This window comes from Eulemur rufifrons, chromosome 19 (genome assembly GCF_041146395.1).
Source record: "Eulemur rufifrons isolate Redbay chromosome 19, OSU_ERuf_1, whole genome shotgun sequence".
NCBI classification, from domain to species: Eukaryota; Metazoa; Chordata; class Mammalia; order Primates; family Lemuridae; genus Eulemur; species Eulemur rufifrons.
Window position 1 is genome coordinate 10,295,865 of NC_091001.1, and position 20,460 is coordinate 10,316,324.

A 20,460-nucleotide genomic window follows, 5' to 3' on the forward strand; every position below is an offset into this window, starting at 1 on the left:
AAAGAAGATATAAAAATGGCTAACAAACATATGAAAAAGTGTTCAACATCTCTAATCATCAGGGAAATGCAAATCAAAACCACAATGAGATATCACTTAACCCCAGTGAGAATGGCCTTTATCAAAAAAACCCAAAACAACACATGTTGGCGTGAGTGTGAAGAGACAGGAACACTAATACACTGCTGGTGGGACTGCAAACTAGTGCAACCCCTGTGGAAAGCATTATGGAGGTATCTTAAACAGTTTCAAGTAGACCTGCCATTTGACCCAGCAATCCCATTACTGGGCATATACCCAAAGGAAAAAAGGTCATTCTGTAACAAAGGCACATGTACCCAAATGTTTATAGCAGCACAATTCACAATAGCAAAGATGTGGAAACAACCCAAATGCCCATCAATACATGATTGGATTAGTAAACTGTGGTATATGTATACCATGGAATATTACTCAGCTATAAGGAATGATGAAGATACGACATCTCTATGGTTCTCCTGGAGAGAGTTGGAACCCATTATATTAAGTGAAGTATCCCAAGAATGGAAAAACAAGCATCACATGTACTCACCAGAAAATTGGTTTCCCTGATCATCACCTAAATACAAATCTGGGAACGACGCCAATTGGACATCAGACTGAGGTGGGGGGTGGGAGGAGGAAGGGGGTATGCCTACACAATGAGTGCATTGCGCACCGTTTGGGGAGTGGTAACACTTGAAGGTGCTGACTCGAGAAAGGGAGGGTGGGGAAAAAATATGAAACTATTGTTTTTAACTTACACTGTTCACTTAATAATTTATCATGAATATTTCCCATATTAAAAAAAATTATCAAAAAAAAAAACCCCGACTTAAGCCTTGTACAAGGTATTCATGTAATAAAAACATTTTTAACCCCTTAAAAAAAAAATAAAGAAAAAAAAAAAGAATAATTAGGGAGATTTAAATAAGGACCAAATTGAAATTTAAGAAATAAAAAATATAATTGTTGAAAACAATAACTAAAATAATACATTAAAAGTAGATTTTTAAAGTATACAAAATTTTTGACCTTTTAAACTAGAATGCAAAGAAATTGCACAGAATATAGCACACAGAGACAGAGAGGTGGAAAATATGAGAGAAGTAAAGGAATATGAAATTTGGAAAGAGGTAGTTTTTTATACATCTAACTGCAAACTCAGAAGGGCACAGTGGATAAAATGGAGAAGAGCCAATATTTAATTCGAAAACATGAGAATTTTTCAGCAATCTGAAAATAGATAAATCCATTTATTCAGGAAGCACAATGTATTGTATTCAGAAAATGTTTTAAAAATTCACATCTAGATACATCATTAATAACTGCAGGACACCAACTACAAACAGAAGTTCTTAAAAGCAGCTGGCAGGATGAAGCAGTTCACCCACAAAGTTACAAAAATTGTATTTATTGCAGTCTTCACAACATTAATAATGAAATCCACAAAGAGTGGTATAATATCCCCAAAGACATAAGAAAAAAAACATTGTCAACCTAGAATCTTATGCCAAATGTCATAGGTAGTCTCCAGAGTTGACCTCCAGTGGACTATGCTCCTAGTATTCATGCCCTTGTCTCCTACTGCCCCCAAATGAACCACAGCCAGCTCTGTGACTCAACCTTAATCTTTAGAGGGCTACTAAAGAAGAAGGCATTGTATAGGGATCAATACAAACATATGCGATCAAGCAAAAAAAATAAATAAAAGCAAAGGAAAGGTCATTGAAAATTTCAGAATAGTGGTAAGCTTTGGTGGGCATGAGAATTATGGTGGGGAAAAGGGGATGGGATACGGGTGGTGTAAATAATGGATACATAATATGATTGAAAATGTTCAATTTCTTAAATATCATAGTAGCTTTACCAATTGTCCATTTTATTATGCAATATGACTTACATGCATTTTACAAATATTCTCGGGTATAACTCACATTTTATATTTGAACAAGATAATCTTAAAAACAATAGCAGTATGTAGGAAAGGTCATTTTTCATGGACAAAAAAAAACATTTTCCCATCTAACTCTCTAAAATATTTCTTGCATAATATGGAATACATTTCTATTTAATAAATTATTCTCCCCTTATATTGCTATTGAGAAATATTTTCTGGCTCATAATTAAATGACTCTCATCTTTTCTGTAGAAATCATTCAGACATAAGGAATGGAATACATTATGGACCTTCTATTCTTAGTATTGAGGCTATGCTTTGACCTCGAATAGTTATCTTTTTCATTCTGAGGAAAGGATTGCTTCATTGTGTTTTGGTTTCCATAGAAAATGTTCAACTGGCTTTCATTCTCTGATGAAAGAATGTTCAATAAGCAGTTGAGACAGGTTCTTATTTGCTGGTCTTATGCTCTACTAGATGGAAAAAATGTATCTACCACTCTGGCTCTAATAAGAACAGAGTGCATTACAGTATATCAATTTAACACTGTCAAAAATTTAGATGAATTGGTAATATAACTTACACTTCCACAAGTTTACTCATTACTTCATTTAATTTACCTAATTTTTTGAGCATCTACTATGTTGCAGTTGTGCTAAGTGATGAAAAATGGAAAAGGGAATATATATTATTTCTACAGTATAATATAGGACATGTGCAAAAAACGGTGCTGGCAGAAAGGGAAGAACACTCAGGTGCTTGAGGCTAGAGTTTAATACCTATTCCCAGATGTTAAATACACCCTCCAGATGAACAAAGCGGGAGCTGACACTCATAAAGTCGAGATCTCAGAAGAGCATCACTGGCCATGAAAGCGGGAAGTAGCTCTCCCAACAACAAAACTCCTTTGCCCATTGGCTCAAGAAAGTAGCAAAGAAGCACAAAAACTTGCTTTTTGGGTTGGAGGAGAGAGGGGAAGAAGGGCTGATGTTTGTATCTGATCAACAATTACAATCAATACTTGGAGATGAATGTTTAAGGGTAAGAGCCATAGGATAGAATTAGTATGAAAGTAGTCTACAAAATAACACTATGCTCATAGGTAGATAGTATAATAGTAAACACCATGTTAATAGATAGATGAAAAAATAATCTGAATGAAACCATTGAATAAGTATGTTTAGAATAATTCAAGGAATAAAGGAAGAAGTACAGTTGACTCTTGAATAACACAGGTTTGAACTCCGCAGGTCCACTTATACACAGATTTTCTTTCTTCTCTGCCACTTCTGAAACAGCAAGACCAATCTCCCCTTCTTCCCCCTCCTCCTCAGACTGCTCAATGTGAAGACCACGAGGATGAACACCTTTCTGATGATCCACTTCCACCTAATGAATAGTAAATCTATTTTCTCTTTCTTATGATTTCCCTAATAACATTTTATTTTTCTAGCTTACTGTATTGTAAGAATACAGCATAAAACATCTAAAATACGTTACTCGACTGTTTATGTTATTGGTAAGGTTTCAGGTCAAGAGTAGGCTATTAGCAGTTAAGCTCTGAGGGTGTCAAAAGTTATATGGTTATTTTCACCTATGCGTGGGGGTCAGCTCCCCAACCCGCATATTGTTCAAAGGTCAATTGTATAAATCATAACGAAAAAAAACATAGCAGCTTGGAAAAAAGAAAGATTATATATAACAATAGCCTTTTAGAAATGGAAGTTATAGTGATTGAAATGAACAATTTAAACAACTGATGACAAAACTAATAATCTAAGGAAATCTTTACCCTGCATGCAGCATATAAAGTATTAAAAAATATCAAGGGAAGACTAAGAAATATGGACAACAGTATAAATTATGTTTAACCCATTTATATTTATTGTCATAACTGATAATTTTATTTATATTATCTTACTTTAGCTGTCTCTTAAAAATAGATACAGGTCACCTTGCCGGAAATTTTTTAATTTACTTTCTTTCTGTTATCTCTCTGCCATGTGAACTTTTACTTTTGTAATTTTTTCTTTTTCTCTTTTTTATTATTTATGCTCAATACTAGATTTTAAAAATAAGAATAATGCTTTCCATTTTTTATATTTTGAATTTTATTTTATTAAGTCAGCCTATTTGTTTTGCTAAGAACATGATATTGCACATTTTGTGAGCCCTGGTATTTTTTTTTTTTTTTTTTTTTTTTTGAGACAAAGTCTTGCTTTGTTGCCCAGGCTAGAGTGAGTGCCGTGGCATCAGCCTAGCTCACAGCAACCTCAAACTCCTGGGCTTAAGTGATCCTACTGCCTCTGCCTCCCAAGTAGCTGGGACTACTGGCATGCGCCACCGTGCCCAGCTAATTTTTTTTCTATATATATTTTAGTTGGCCAGATAATTTCTTTCTATTTTTAGTAGAGACGGGGTCTTGCTCTTGCTCAGGCTGGTCTCGAACTCCTGATCTTGAGCGATCCACCCGCCTCGGCCTCCCAGAGTGCTAGGATTACAGGCATGAGCCACCGCGCCCGGCCCGAGCTCTGGTATTTAAAAAAACAAAAACAATAACAAAAACAAAATGACATCTTTTTTGGGGTAAAAAACCCTAATTCCACAACCACATCCTTTCAGAAGTTTGAAGTTTTGGGCCAATTTTTTCCCCTGATATTAGTGCTACAAAGAATAAGAGTGAGGCCAGACTGATTTAATTCCGTTTTACTCAATCTATTTCTGTGGAATGAATGCTTGTAGAATTATGTTTTATTTAAACCTACATTTCAGTTTGCCATGTTATGTCTTAGTATGGGTCTTTTTAATAAATTTTGTCTAGTAATCAATCAGCACTTTCTAACTCATGGCTTTAATCAACATCAAAAATTAAATTCAATTATGCCTTTGATTATTGCATCTTTTAGGATTACTTGGTCTTTTCTTCAATGGCACCTGTAATTATTAGGTCACATCACTTTGAAATGACTCCTTATCATATCTTGGTCCCTTTTCATCTCAGCTTGTTATCTGTATATCTCATCCTGCTGTCCTTTCATCATTTCCTAGTCTAACCTAGGAAAGGTGGCTTTCTGCTTCCTTGAAATTACGCTTACTGGATACCACTAAACTTACAAAAGAGGTTTCCGTAACATTCTCCAGGTCACTGTAATTCTCATTATTCAAATTACTGTGAAATGTCAGGATGATACTCTCTTTTTGTATTTCTACACATTTGTTTTTTGTTGCTTTTGTTCTTCTTTTGTAGCCTTGGTAGCAATTTCTTTTTTCTTAAAATACTATGTAGGATTTTGTTTTTTTTCTTAGCCTTTAACGGAGGCTTACCCACCATTGTCAGCTTGGTAGCTACTGGGAGCTCTTCCTCAGACCCGAAGGGCAGATCCATGTGCATAGTGTCTGGTTCAGTGTTCGCGGGCCGTTTCTACTGAGCATCATTCCTGGACTGAGGTGTGACCTGCTCTCCCTGTGCTCGCTGGTTTCCAGCGCCGTGAACAGACTGAGCGTGGAAACGTGCGGCTCGCGGTGCGCCCTTCTGCCAGGGCCCCGCCTGCCTCTGCCTTTCTGTCCCTGCTTGCGGGAATTCCATTCTTGACAGTTCATTATGCTGCTTCCCATTTCTCTCCACGTTCTACCCCGTTGTTTCTGAGAGATGTAGAAATGTAGCAAAGGAGAGGCAGAGGGACAGTGATCTAATCACTTTAAAATGATTATATTACAGAGATGAATTTATATTCTCATTGACATATAGAGACTATGAGATCAAACAATACAAGACAGGCAAATTGGGTTTTTTTTTGTTGTTGTTGTTGTTTGTTTGTTTTAACAGTCTCTTAGGCCAATGTAGCTGCTTTGTTTTACGATGTCAGCCACAAATTATTTTTATTAATTCTTTGCCATCCACCCTCTAGAGAGTAGAAATACTTACTAGATTCCAGCAATAGTTTACCAGACAGAATCCATTTTCAGGGTTGTTTAACTTCTCATCTTTTTTAAAAAATATAAGTATAGGTATTTAAGGGGAGTTTGGGGTAGAATAAATCTGAATCTGTTGGACTGCTACATTTTAAATCAGAAACTGCAGAGTATTTCTGGCTGTCAGTCTCATACCACCGTGACACACAGGAGCACGGGTCAGCGACATCGCCACGGTCACGGCCCGCATAGCCACGTCTCAGTCAACCACTGACCGCGTCTACGCCAGTGGGCCCGTTAGATTATAACACGGCATTTTTATTGTACTTTTTCTTTGCTGAGATACACAGATGCCACTGTGCTCCAACTGCCGACGTGTTCGGTACGGTAACGCGCCGTCCGGGTCTGCGTGAGTGCACTCCATCGTGTTCACAACCACACGACGGCCCAGTGACACGTTTCTCAGAATGCATCCCCATCGTTAATGACGTGTGACTGTCTATTACATGTATTTAGTTTCGGTAGCAAAAGCACACATAGCTGGGTCCCGTCTGTATTTCTATGTTCCCTGTCACTTGTAGGACTCCAGGAACAACTCGATTTCTTCTCACAGCCACGGCCCAACGCGCTCCTGTTGCTACTGGATGAGATAATGCACATACTCAACCTGGCGCGTAGTAGCCCCTCAAAGCATAGTTGTTAGTATTTCAATTATTTGCCAGTTATTTCTCTCTCTCCTGATTTTTCACTGCAGGTAATAAAGTTATTTACAACAAGAAAATCCAGAGAAATAAAACACAATTTTTTTCCCACAAGGAACTCAAGGCAGCAACAATGAAAGATGCTAAACAGAAAGAAACATAGCCCAGTGTCATAAGTGTATAATATAGGTATTAGTAAAAAAGTACAAAATGAGGCATTTAATAGTCTGACAGGACACTGTCATAACTGGTGAGATAAGGTATCTAAAACACCTGGAGACGCCTTGATGAAAGGGAAGGTACCTTCCTGCTTGTGGGGATATCGATGGCGGCCACGTCACAGGTCTTACTGTGGGGAAGAATTAAGTGACTACAGATGAGGCATTTAGAACACTGGCTGGCACGTGTGAAACTGTCAACATGCTAGCTATTTTCGATGGCCATTTCTCATTGCTGTGAGCTATTTCAAAGCTATTTACAAATAGCCACTATCTTGCCACCATTTCCCACGTAGAGGCAAGGGCCTGGTAACAGTTATTCCAAGTGTACAAAATATTAATGTGCTACAATGAAGGATTATGTGACCTAGAACTCTAGAGTTATCACCAATAAGAAAAATCCTTAAGGTTTACCCTTCAGAACCAAAGAACAGAAAGCTCTCTTCTACTTTTTCTATTAGGAAAAATAAGATAACTATGAAATTAAAGGGTAAGAATTAAGATCAGGACTACTATCATTCAGTGGACCCTGTTTGTTGTTAGCAGGTCCTTTCTGATTTCATTTCTGGCTGGTAACTTAGTATGTATATCCGTCTTATTGGTGGGGATTTTTTTTTTTTTTTTTTTTTTTTTGTTGAGACAGAGTCTCACTCTGTTGCCCGGGCTAGAGTGAGTGCCGTGGCGTCAGCTGAGCTCACAGCAACCTCAGACTCCTCGGCTTAAGCGATCCTACTGCCTCAGCCTCCCGAGTAGCTGGGACTACAGGCATGCGCCACTATGCCCGGCTAATTTTTTCTATATAGATTTTTAGTTGTCCATATAATGTCTTTCTAGTTTTAGTAGAGACGGGGTCTCGCTCAGGCTGGTCTCGAACTCCTGACCTTGAGCAATCCACCCGCCTCGGCCTCCCAGAGTGCTAGGATTACAGGCGTGAGCCACCGCGCCCGGCCAGGGGATTTTGTTTAATTATAAAATTTGGGAGAAGGAATCCACCTATTAAATTCAAATGTAGTTTGTTTTGTAAAAGGTAAGGTTAACCTTTTTTCCTGTATTAATAGAACACTTTTAAATATAGAAATTAAAACCACCCTACCACACCTTTGTAATTAACCCTATTTTAAGTTCTTTGAAAGGAAGGGTTAATTTTACCTCTCTCATATCAACTTATTGCTAACACACAGCACACTTTGGGCCCTATTACAGCTAGAATCATTATCTTTCATGGATTCACAATTTCTAGATTAAAAATATTTCGTAGCATTTTAATACTGATACTTAAATACATGACATTTGATTGTGATTTTTAATCATGTAAGTTTATTTGTGTATCACTAAGTCAGTTTGCAATTAGGATCTTACTCACCAGTTGAAATATGAAGGTGTGATCCTGTTTGTTGTGGCACTGGCTGTTCTTTTCTGCTCTATCTCAGACCCAAGATTCTTTTTATCAGGATGTGGAGAACAAGGCAGGAACACAGTGACGGGCTTCTGAAAAGGATGAGCTGATGGGTGCTGAACGTGAATCAGAGGACTTGTGGACAGTACAGAGTAGGAAGCATCTTGCTGTGTTTTTAAATATGCCACCAGAGATGGGTCAACTGGTTGGATCTAAACAAAGAAAAAATATATATCTGCTTATATTTTAATAGCAAAAGATGCAAAGTATCAGCACATTTCTAATCCAATTTTCTGAAAATTTTACACAGTGTAGACTTCTCTATACATTGTTAGCTGGAATCAACACTGCATTTTATAAAATACATATTATTTATAAAATACACAGCATTTGAGTCTCTTTTTACAAAGTCTTTCTGAAATTTGGGTTCCTTGTTTTATGTTATAAATAACTGAGAATCACTCTTAATTGTGGGCACCAAAATGACCTAAAAAACAAAATAAACACTTTATATAATTTCTAATTACCACTAATGTTAGATAAAAAGATCTTTAGAAATAGTAAAACAAGACTATATTTACTTGAGCATTTTCTTTCCATAAGAATGGTTAATAATAAAAAATAGCTAACATGATTCCAACATTTCAAAGTTTATAGAAAATATTTATTATAAGATATTTATTATATGTTTTCTCCCTAATTTTTCTTCTTCACATACCACTTATAGTAACAACTGGGAGAAACAGAGAGGAGTGCATGGGAGATGGTTGAGGCTAGAAAGACAGGGAATATTATTTAAGGAAATAAATCCTCTAAAATGCACATTGATACACCATACAACTTCGCAAATAGTGTTTGTAACATGGAGTCTGTCTAGAAAGTATCCGGCCATGTGATATATTCTCGCTATATTAACAACGGCTGGATATTTTCCGGGTAGACCTCATATTAAATCCTTATTCCCAAAAAAGGGCTACTGTTTCCTAATTAATTATAACCAAATATTCATAGTAATAAATATTTTAATTGATTATTCCTTTTAGCCACTCTTTCACATGAAAATCTTGAGTAATACGGATGTCCCAAAGTCTTTCATCAATTCATTCATAGATACTCAGCATATGTTTTTGTCAATAAATATCATAAACAAAACAACACCAAAGACTAACTGGGAAAAACTTTCAAATAAAGTGGAGATTTATTTTGGAATGAGACTTAATATGCTCAAAATCATCAAAATCTCACTGATATCACTATATGTTAGGTCACTACAGGTACAATAGAAGAATCCATTTAGTATTATATTAAATACCAGTACCCTCTGTATTCTTTAGGACCATGCTTGATGACCCACAAAATCTATGAGAAGGAACTCGCCAGTTTTTAATATTTACCTTTAATTGTACAAGCACTGGTGAGCTGAAGACTCCTGGAGGGTAATTGAAGGATATTCTGGAATCCACGTTTGACTTAAGAGTGAGGCCTTTGTTAGTTACTGTGAAGGACTCTTTCTTTAAACAAGACACAACAGAAAAGATACCCAACTGGTAAGCTTTCACTGCAGCACAGCTTGCCTGTATGGATTAAAGGACAGTAAAACAAGCTACAGCACTGTTTGAAAAGTACATGGTGTATATACTCTGCAGACTGTGAAAAACATCTACATACCATCCATGAAATCATCCATAATTTTGAATTAACATAAAATGAATGGTCCTTTCATGAGATGAAGTATAAGTAGATAATTAAGAGCTTCTCAAATTTGGACTTCATGGTAGAAAACAGAGAAAAAAATATTTTGAAATTTAAATTAAATCCCCTCCAAAAATGTATAAGTACAAGGCAAGGGCTGTCTGGAAAGTATCCGGCCATTGTTAATACAAGAACGTAGTACATGGCTGGATACTTTCTGGACAGCCCTCATATACTAGGCAATGATATTCAGTGTTTGCACAAATATTAATTGCTTCTGGAATCCCAGCCTCTTTTAGCTAGAATGGATTTTGAGTATTTTGACCTTTATCCAGAACAATTCAACACTGTTTTAGGGTATTCTAAGGACTAGAATTTCATTGTTTAGGTAGTTTACTCAAACACTATAGCACCTATACTGTCAGCAAATTCTTTCTTCTGATAATCTCTTAGGCTCCCAAAATGAAGTCATTTTATCTATTTCTTTCCTCCATGCAATGGGTGGAGATGACTGCAAAGAGACACATTTGTGTTTCTTTTTTATACAGTGACATTCCAATTTGTAATGCATATATGCAGGCACACATTCAAGCTTTTTTATTGCACAAAAGGGAACTGAGTACATAAATGAAAACAAAATGATCTACTCCTATAATCACCAAAGCTTAAATTGCGAAGGCAGACTTAGAAGTAATCTGGTCTATTCATGCTTCCCCAAACAGCAGCCCTGAGCCCCGCCCCAGCATGAGTGGATAATCATGCATATACACACACACAAACATTTCAGGGACAATCACAAGGGAAAATTATCATTTGAAAGCTGACTAAGAAAGAGATTTCACAATATCACTGCATGAATCCCTGGTTGGGAAAATTCAGGTCATGGTGAATTTTCTTAATTGGCCGAGAGAAAATGTTGAAAAATCTTCCAGAAACCAATGGTGGTTACTGTGATTTTAGACCACATTTGGCAGATACTAAGAAACCAAAAAAGTTTTTAAGAATTAGAATTTCTAAATGTCATATGATACACATAACAATTTGGAAGGAATCTAGAGTTTAAATTTTCTTGAGCGAAAATTAGGGATGACTGCCAGTAGAATACTATAAAGAGAAAAATTTATGCCTTTATGTTATATAATAGACAATCATTCTTTTATCTTTTTTTCTTTTGCTTTGATTATCTATTTACCAAACATCTTTCAAACCAATTTTGTGAAAAGTATGTGTGCTATGAGCAGTTTTTGCTTTTATTGTGACAATCACACAGACTGGCTAAGATTAGAAAGCCCCAGTCAAGGGCGATGCTGTGCAGACTGTTATATGCTTCTGAGACTTATCATCCCCACTAAATGACTGAGGCAAAAATCTCAGTCAATGGAGGTTTATTAAGCCAAAGTTGAGGACCTGTCTGGGAAAAACACAAACCACAGACAAAGCTGTAGGTATTTTTCAGAGGCGAATTTGGAAGTTTTAACATTTGAAGGGATACAGAAAGAAAGAAAGGGCAGGGAGACAAAATCATTACATTCTTGTGATTCCCAGGAAAATCTAAATTTTACATAAGAATAAGGCCAATATTAGAAGAGAAAAAAGAGTGAAGGAAGCATAAATTATGTAGATGTTCCTGGGTTGGTCAAAGAATGTTTTATCCTGTCTTGTCTCTGTTCTGTGACTGTAAAGATAAACTTGTAATTCATTAGTAGTGTGAAATCAGGACAGATTTTAGGTTTTAGGAGCTACACACATCCTGCAGACCTAAAGCTACAGTTTGCAAGTCCTGGCTTCTGGGAGAGCAGTGGGAATTCCCTTAAGGAATGATCTGTGGGGCCAGCTCCTCACAGGTGCCTGAGGCCTTTGCATTCTCTTTTGTGTAAGGAGTTTGGGGGGGGGGTTGTCCTAAAATTTTATTTTCTTTTTACCCACTAAATATAAAATGTATCAGTTGCATGAATTGGAGTAATTAGAATAGGCTTACCTTTCATATTCAACTATATAACCTTGTTTGAAACTCAGAAAAGAAAGAGAGATTTCAACCAGATTTCAAACCTAACCAATCTTCCTTCACAGCCCGCATCCTAACTACCACATACACAATCTTCCATGTACAGACTAACTTCCACTTGTAGACCTAATTATTATGATGTCTCAAGGCATATACACACACAATTATTTTTTATTTTTACATATTTTCCCAACTCCTAAATTATAAAAAGTAAAGCTGCTATCATCTGACAATTCTAACAGCCTTAATTTAAACAGGAGTCCACCACATTGGAAATGTTGGCCTAAAGCTAGTTTATAGAATTAAGGTAATTAAGCTATGATGTTGGCTTTGTTACTCAGGTGGAAAAAATAACATTTGTTAGGTCCTAGACTCAAGTTCTCTATTCCTAAATTTGGCCAATCATTTCTGCCCCATGGATAGCAACAAAGTGGGAATGCCCAGGCACAGGTCTATCAACCCTTCCGTTTGTCACCAGTGCAGCAATTATATCTATGCTACAATCTGTTAGTCTGAGTAATATTCAGAAGAGGAGCCAAGTATTTACCAACCTTGTAACTTCCTCTCATTCCTTCCAATGAATTTGGGTTTAAGTAACTTGATTGAAGGTTTACGTCACACACTTTCACCATGATGTCCCTGTTATTTCCCCTATAATGTGCAGTAAATGGAATTGCAATGCAGATCGGAAATGGAATTTTCTTTTCCCTGTCTGAACATTCAACAGTGATGACATTGCTGACCAACTCTTCATAATCACTCACTATTAAAGAACTCATGTTATTAATTATCTGGCATTTTAGTTGCTGTAGAATGCATAATGGTGCTGTAATATAACAAGACACTTGGGGGTCAGCACCATCACTCAGCACATCAAGGTACCTACGTGGGAAACAAAAAGAATGTCATTTTTCCAATTATTTGATTTATATGCTTTATAGCTAAATGCAGAGAGGCACAAACTCTAGAGCTAGGGTTTGAATGTAAAACCTAGTTCTCCCACTTGTTGATCCTGTGACCTTGGGCAAGATACTCAACCTTTTTTTGCTTCAATTTCCTCTACTGTAAGATGGTGATAAAATAATACCTATCTCCTAGGAAAGTTGTGCGAACTAAATGAACTGTTATACATTAAGTAATTGGGGCTACGTCTGTCACATAGAGGTGTTATATATGTTAACTATAATAACTGTTGTTGTGATTACTATTATTGTTCAAGTGATTTGATTCATTCCTCACTTTTATTCACTCCACAATAAGAATCTGGGATTGCTGAAGCTTCTTAATTAACCAACTACTAAATACCTGAATAGTTTCCTCAATTGAGAGGAGAGAGAGTAATCATATATGAGGTATTGGAATTGTCTAAACAAATGATCAAATGATGATGATTACTAGATTTTTTTAGAAAAACTGAGAAAGGTACAAAAGAACTATGAATTTATGATTAATCACGGTAATTTGGACCAGACTATTTACAATCCTCAAAAGAATCAATCAAAAATCTCATTTTCCAAGGATTTTATAGTCTTATAAATCCAAATTCAAATTTGAGATTAGTCATGTACAATTTGTTTGGCCTTACACATTAATAATTATTATTAAAATAGGTAATATTTTAGTGCTTTCTATGGACTAGGTGTTAGGCTACACATTATTTTACTTAATCTTCACAATTATTGTATTAGGCAGATACCACTATCATCGCCATTTTATAGACAAGAAAACTGAGGTCTAGAAAATTTAACTTGATTTTACAGATCTCATGGCTGGTAAGTTTTAGAAGCAATAATTGGCTCCATCCATCTTTAATGTGAAAGCCCAAACTCAAGTATAATATCATACTCCCTCAAATCATTTGAAAGTACTGGTTACTTTGTCCATTACAAATTAAAATGAACATTTAACCCATAATAGTGTGAAGATCGAATGAGACAAAACATTTAAACTTCTTATAATAATGGGTTGGCATACGATAGGTGCTCAGTAAATGTTGAATTAAAATTACCATCTTGAGTTTCCCTTCTTCTTGCTACTTCTCATTTATACCAGTGAAATGACTGAAATACAGGCAATGTTGAAGAGAAATAAGAGGGTCTATATATTATATATCATTAATGTGTAGTTCTAGAATCATTAGATTTTAGATGTTTTTCAATTAATGGTCAGTAGAATTTTAAAGTGCACTGTAACATAGAAATCTAAAAAACAATGTTGAAATTGCACAGAGAGTCATTTATTTATATTTGCAATTCTGAACTCATAAAGTTGGAAGGAATAGAAGATTACCCAGCACATTGGTCTGCTTGAGTATTCTCGGGGATTGCAATGATGGTAATTCAGAAAATATGAAACATTGTTTAATAGAGGATGTGGTGACCTGGCAGTGTATAACTTAGAAACGACTCTCCTCTGTGCCTTGGAAACCACCTCAATACACTCTTCTTCCAGCAGGTATGTTTCCCAAGTGGGAGATGAAGTAGATGAGAAGACCTGTAAATGCTCCAACCTCTCCAGCCCTAATCAATTAGATTCTAGTCCAACCATTAAATACAGTCATGCACAACATAATGACTTTTCAGTCAATGATGGATCACATATACAATGGTGGTCCTATAAGATTATAATACCATATTTTTACTGTACCTTTTCTATGTTTAGATATGTTTAGATACAGAAATACCATTGTGTTACAATCGCCTACAGTATTCAGTGAAGTAAAATGCTATACAGGTTTGTAGCCTAGAAGCAATAGACTATACCATATAGCCTAGGTACATAGTAGGCTATACCATCTAGGTTTGTGTAAGTGCACTCCATGATGCTTGCACAATGACAAAATCGCCCAGCTATCCATTTCTCAGAACGTATCTCTGCTGTTAAGTGACACATGATTGTAATCACATTGTTTCTCCTTCACATATGTACTAGGACAACAACACTAGAAGAGACAGGCTTCCTTCAGAAAGCTGTCCAGGGGGATTCAACAGATTCTGCACGAGTTTTGTTTATCACACACATCTTTTACGTGGTATGATGGCTTCCCAGGCTGAGAGATTGCAAGTAGTCTTCTTAAATATGCAAGCCAGGCACAATTGGTTTGGATGCCACAAAGAGGAAATCACTAACCAGGAAACACCTAAAGGAGGTGTTAGAGGGAGCGGTTCAGGCAATGACTCATTAACTGATGCTTTGAGTCATTTCTGAATGTGAGAATATGAAATGTCAATGTTTTTCTCAAGTGAAGCAGGTAACCACATATTGACTAGTAGTTGTTTTGCAGGAGCAGTAATTCTTACAAATTATGGAGGCCTTTCACGCATTGAATATACGCAATCATAGAATTCATTAGATTCTCTGACCTGTAGGAACGTTAACAGCTAAACTAGGCCAACCTCTTCATGTTATAGCTGAGATAACTACGGTTATGGTGAGCAAAATGCTTTGGCTAAGATCATGGTTCTGGAAATGGTATTGTACGTCTGAAAGAGCATCAACACACCCTGGCAGAGAAGCAGGGACGTGAAGGGTGGTAGTGCGTGGGAGGTGGAGAAAGTGAGGCTTGTTGAAGGTGAAATAAATTAACACACTAACATTTACCTGAGCGTGAACATCTGCAGGGGGCACAGTGCCAGGCCCTTTACATGATTTTCTCACTTGACCTTACCAAATAATCCCAGGAAGTACATATTATTTCTACAAACAAGAAAATGAGGCTAAGAAAGAAAACAAGTTGCCCAGGGTCACAAAACTAGTATGTAATAAAACAGAAAATAAAACTTGAGTCTGTCTGACTCCCAAAACACATGATTTCTTTTTCACTATTACCCGTTGTCTTCTAAGGATGTTATACTTTCCTGGGAAAATAGGGTCTGTGAATATTTTATATTATTTGTACAAATAGGGAATTATTACCTCCTTATATAGGGGAAATAATTTACAAAATTTATCAGTCTCTCACTTTTTGGAAGTCATGGGCACTTAGAGAATCTGATGCTAGCTCTGGACCATCTCCAAGGAAACAAAATGGGTATAAACATACACACATTAGATTTTAAGCACCTCCTGAGGCTTATCCATGAGCCCCCTTGGCTTTCACAGACATAGGTTCAAAACACATGATGATTTTCTTGGGAATATAAATGAAATAAATCTGACGCTAAAAAATTCTCTACCTAATTTTTTTTAACACTGCAGCCTCCTAGTTTTTCTTATTATAATTGAAAATGTAGTGGTTTAGAAAAGTGGCCATGCTTTAGACAATTGTTCACTTTACTTTCTTATGTACTCAATTCCTTCCTCCTTTAAAACATATTTAATATGTTTGTTTCCTAAAAGTACAAGAAACAAACAGTATTAGTAACAGCGGTCATATAAATTTTTATAGGAGTAATTTAGACTGAATTAATGATTTAAAATATCTTATGGAGGTATGAAATGGAAATATAAAATTGTGTTCATGTACAAATATTATGTATGTTACAATAGTCTGAATGCTTCTGTCTCCTCAGAATTTACATACTGAAATCCTAACCCCCAAGGTGACGGTGTCAGGAGAAGAGGCATTTTGGGAAGGGATTAGGTCATGAGGGTGGAGCCTTCATGAATGGGATTAATACCTTTATAAAATAGGCCCAAGGGAGCTCAGTCACCCCTTCCACATGTAAGGACACAGCAAGAAAGCTCTCACCAGACAAATCTGCCAACGTCTTAATCTTGGACTTCCCAGCCTCCACAGCTGTGAGCTGCCCAGGTCACGGTATTTTGCTATAGCAGCCTGCGTGGACTAAGACATGTACTAAGTACAGAAACATGCATATAAGTAGGCATATATAAAAACTTTTCATTTTGCATTTACTTACTCCTTTTCCATTATGTCATCCTTTTGCTTTATATTCTCTGAATCGTTGGGAAGAAGACTATTTACATATTTATTGGAGATATCACATGTCACTGAGGATGTGGTAATCTCTTCTCTTTGGCTTTCTGAGGTCTTTTCAATTTCTCTCTCTGTTGTCTGGATTATGTCATGAATCTCCTCCTTGTTGCCATTTATGTTCTCAACAGTCATGTGTTCGATTTGTTTATCACCTTCATTTTCTGCATTATCTGGGAACATTTTGTGCTGTGGCTCTTCTTGCCCCATTACATTTCCATTCAATGATGTATTGTTTTCTTTTTCCACTAATTCTGAATTCATATGTGTTTTATTTTTTCCTAACTGGACCTGGTTTGTGTAATGACTTTCCTCACCATTTTTGGGAGAAACAGTAGCTGTTTCTATGACATCTAGTTCCCTTCTTGCAGCAATGTCTGTTGCTTTGCTGTCTTGAATGGCGGACATTGTCTGCTGCAGAACACATTCATCGTGCGTGCCGCATAAATCACACATCGCCTTTTCTTCTTTCTCCAGAAGTCTAGCAGTGCTCCCCAAATGGTCATTTATTTGCATGAGGCAGTCTACGAAAGTAATGATTTCTACACACACACACACACACACACACACAGAATAAATACAAAACTAAACCAAATTATGCTTCTGCAGTAACATCTAATGAGATATGGAAAGATAATCTTAAAAACTTACGAAGGCCCTTACTGGGCATTTAAGCCAAACTCATGAAGGAGAAATCATTTGTGTAACTGTCACTCTTTTAACATTTCTAGGAATTGGAAACAAACTACCTTTAACATAGTAGCAAAGAGTAAATCTAATCCCTCTTGCTCATGAAAATACTTTGAATATTTAAAAACAGATACCATGACCCATCCCTTTCAATAAGAACTGAAGTTAATGTCTCCCTAAATCATTTCTCATTTGGTATGATTTTGAGAATTGTTCCCTTGCCTCTGGATGTACTATAGTTGATCAATTATCCATTTAAAATGCTGGGCCGGGCCGGGCGCGGTGGCTCACGCCTGTAATCCTAGCACTCTGGGAGGCCGAGGTGGGTGGATGGCTCGAGGTCAGGAGTTCGAGACCAGCCTGAGCAAGAGAGAGATCCCCATCTCTACTAAAAATAGAAAGAAATTATCTGGCCAACTAAAATATATATAGAAAAAAATTAGCCGGGCATGGTGGCGCATGCATGTAGTCCCAGCTACTTGGGAGGCTGAGGCAGTGGGATCCCTTAGGCCCAGGAGTTTGAGGTTGCTGTGAGCTAGGCTGACGCCCCGGCACTCACTCGAGCCTGGGCAAAAAAGAGAGACTCTGTCTCAAAAAAATAAATAAATAAAAAATAAAATAAAATAAAATAAAATGCTGGGCCTAAAAGTAGCTGAACACCCCAGATGAGGCTTACGCAGTGGAAACACCATAGCTGTATTATTCCTGCTTATGAAAATGCTATATATGGGGGGCAGGGGTGTAGTTTGCCGCTATGATAATTGGGTTAGTTTTACATCATTCCTCCTGCTAAGCTTGTGATGATTGGAAATTTTCAAATTAGTCTTTTAAAGAACAGCTCTGATCATGCCAGTTCTCTGACTGGAGCCTGCAGTGGCTACTCAAGGATGAATAAATCAAATCAAGCCTCTTTCCTCTGGTGTAAATCCTCATCAGGCTCTGATCTGATATAATCTCTCATTTCATCTTCACTTCTTGCCATTCCCTTATTTGTCCATCCCTCTACCCTCCCAGCTGGGGTCTCCTGCTGACTTCCCCAGGTTTAGCAGCTCTCCAATCTTTACAATTCAGTTCTGAACTGAGGACTGTGTGATTTAAAGCCGCATCCCAGAGTTTTAGAATCATCACCAAATCATTTTTTCACTAGTCCAGGTTTGTCTTTGGGCTCCAGTTCTGACAATTTTTTTTTCTCCTTATACCTGAGACTCTGTCTTATCTTTGGCTTCTGTTCTGGGAGCTGAGTCTTTGTTTTCCTGAATAGGTATCGGTCTTAATATGTTGCCTAGGACCAAGTTCAGTTCTCTCCAGAGACTGGAGGCCTGGTTACGCGATCCAGCTGGTAGCTTCTGGGTCACGCTGCCTTTGGACAGATTTTCCGGATGCCTACTATTTGCTTTCTAGACTGAATTTCTTAATATTATCTACCCTGGATTCCTCCCACTTGCCTTGACATTACATTACCATATTATTTAGAGTTGGATTTCATGATGTCACCTATACTCTTATCTGGAGTAACTGTTGCCTAAGATCATATCCATCAGATACCAGGTTCTTCCTGCCTTACTGCACTTTACAGCGTCCATAACTGGGCCTGTTCCCACGAACTACCCTCCCCCACACACACACACACTGTGTGGGGAGATCCAATTCCCTATCCTTCCCACTCCAGTCTTCCCAGTGGTTTTGAACTAGTAAGTCCAAGTTAAAATGACTCTAGAGATAGAAGGTTATGTTCTGATATAGAAAAACTGTGTGCTCTGCATCAAACTCAGCCTATAATTTCCTATTTCTAAGTCTCAGATCCCGTTAATAATAACCTCAAGACTCCCAATTTTCTGTTGCATAAATCCAACTCATTCTTTAAGCTTCATTTAAAATGCCACATTTGTTCTAGCAGAATTCCCTGTTCCCAAACCTAAAAATGGGATTTTGTCTGCTTCTGAAGACCGAAAGCACTTCATTAGTACATCTCTAATGGGACGGGCCTCAGTGTTCCTTGCATTACTGTGCATTTGCCTCATCTCCCATATGATATTGTTAGTGCCTTGTGGACAGAGACACTACCTTAGCCTTGTTTGTGTGCTTGCAGAATCAGTATTTCTTAGAGAAAGAATAAACTAAAACAGTACTTGCCTTGCCTCCAGCTGCATTGGTTCTCCTTGTCGAGCAGCACGTGCAGCTGCTGGCAGGCGGAGCGCAAGGTGCCTGCGTTGTGATCCAGCAGTCGGTGAAGCGCCCCAGTGAGCTCCTGAGCCAGGAAGACCACTGTGGGCACCCACGGGGCCCCACCAGCCTCCTCACGGAGGTCAGCCCCCAGGAGTGCCTGCTTCAGCATCTGGTTTTGTCTCCAAATCTGCTTCAATATTTGGCCCAGTTTACCTGAGCCCACATCCTCTGTTTCCATGTCGTGCTCCAAGAGTGATGATATGCTTCTTTCCTGCCAGCAAAGCCTAAAGATTTAGCAAATTAAAACTTGGCGATGGTTATTTCTCCTAAAATCTAGGAGATGGTCCAAATCGGCTAGCCAAGCACTTTCCCACAACATAGTAGTTTATTCAGCTTCTTGTTGACTAGTGAAAAGTTACTAGGTGACCAAAGGAGGGGCGTTCCTGCACCCTGAGTGCCACTGTGTACAGAAGAGAGTAATCCCAGGGACAGAGCTGGCTCACACAGCCCAACTCTCTCCTTCAGTGTTACAGACTCAGTAAACCAGGGCAGCCCAAATACTGTCTGAGTTTTGAGGCAACAAAATATGGACTCCAGGTAGGATGAGCAATTCATTAATCAAAGGTAAACTGTTTGAGCAATATCGCTGAGAACCCTGTATACTTAAAAAAGTACTTGTGAATGAAATAACGCGATGTCTGATTTGCTCTTAAATAATCTGGGAGTGTAGGGGAGGGGTTTAGATGAAATAAGATTGGCTATAAAAATTAATAATTGTTGAAGTTGGATATGGTTACATATGAGGTCTTTCTAATTCACTCTAATT

The 20,460-nt window shown here is 37.5% G+C and overlaps 1 protein-coding gene across 1 annotated transcript in view; it reads right to left on the reverse strand.

The window, feature by feature from the left end:
* The window catches only part of DTHD1 (death domain containing 1), a 60,540-nt gene extending 40,668 nt beyond the window's left edge, over positions 1 to 19,872 (reverse strand). The window contains exons 1-5 of the mRNA XM_069494944.1: positions 19,602 to 19,872; positions 16,705 to 17,320; positions 12,394 to 12,724; positions 9,540 to 9,719; positions 8,113 to 8,357 (exon numbers count right to left, since the gene is read on the reverse strand). Of these exons, the coding sequence (XP_069351045.1) occupies positions 8,113 to 8,357; positions 9,540 to 9,719; positions 12,394 to 12,724; positions 16,705 to 17,320; positions 19,602 to 19,872 (1,643 nt within the window). The remainder of the gene's footprint in view (positions 1 to 8,112; positions 8,358 to 9,539; positions 9,720 to 12,393; positions 12,725 to 16,704; positions 17,321 to 19,601) is intronic.
* Between the last annotated feature and the right edge of the window lie 588 nt (positions 19,873 to 20,460).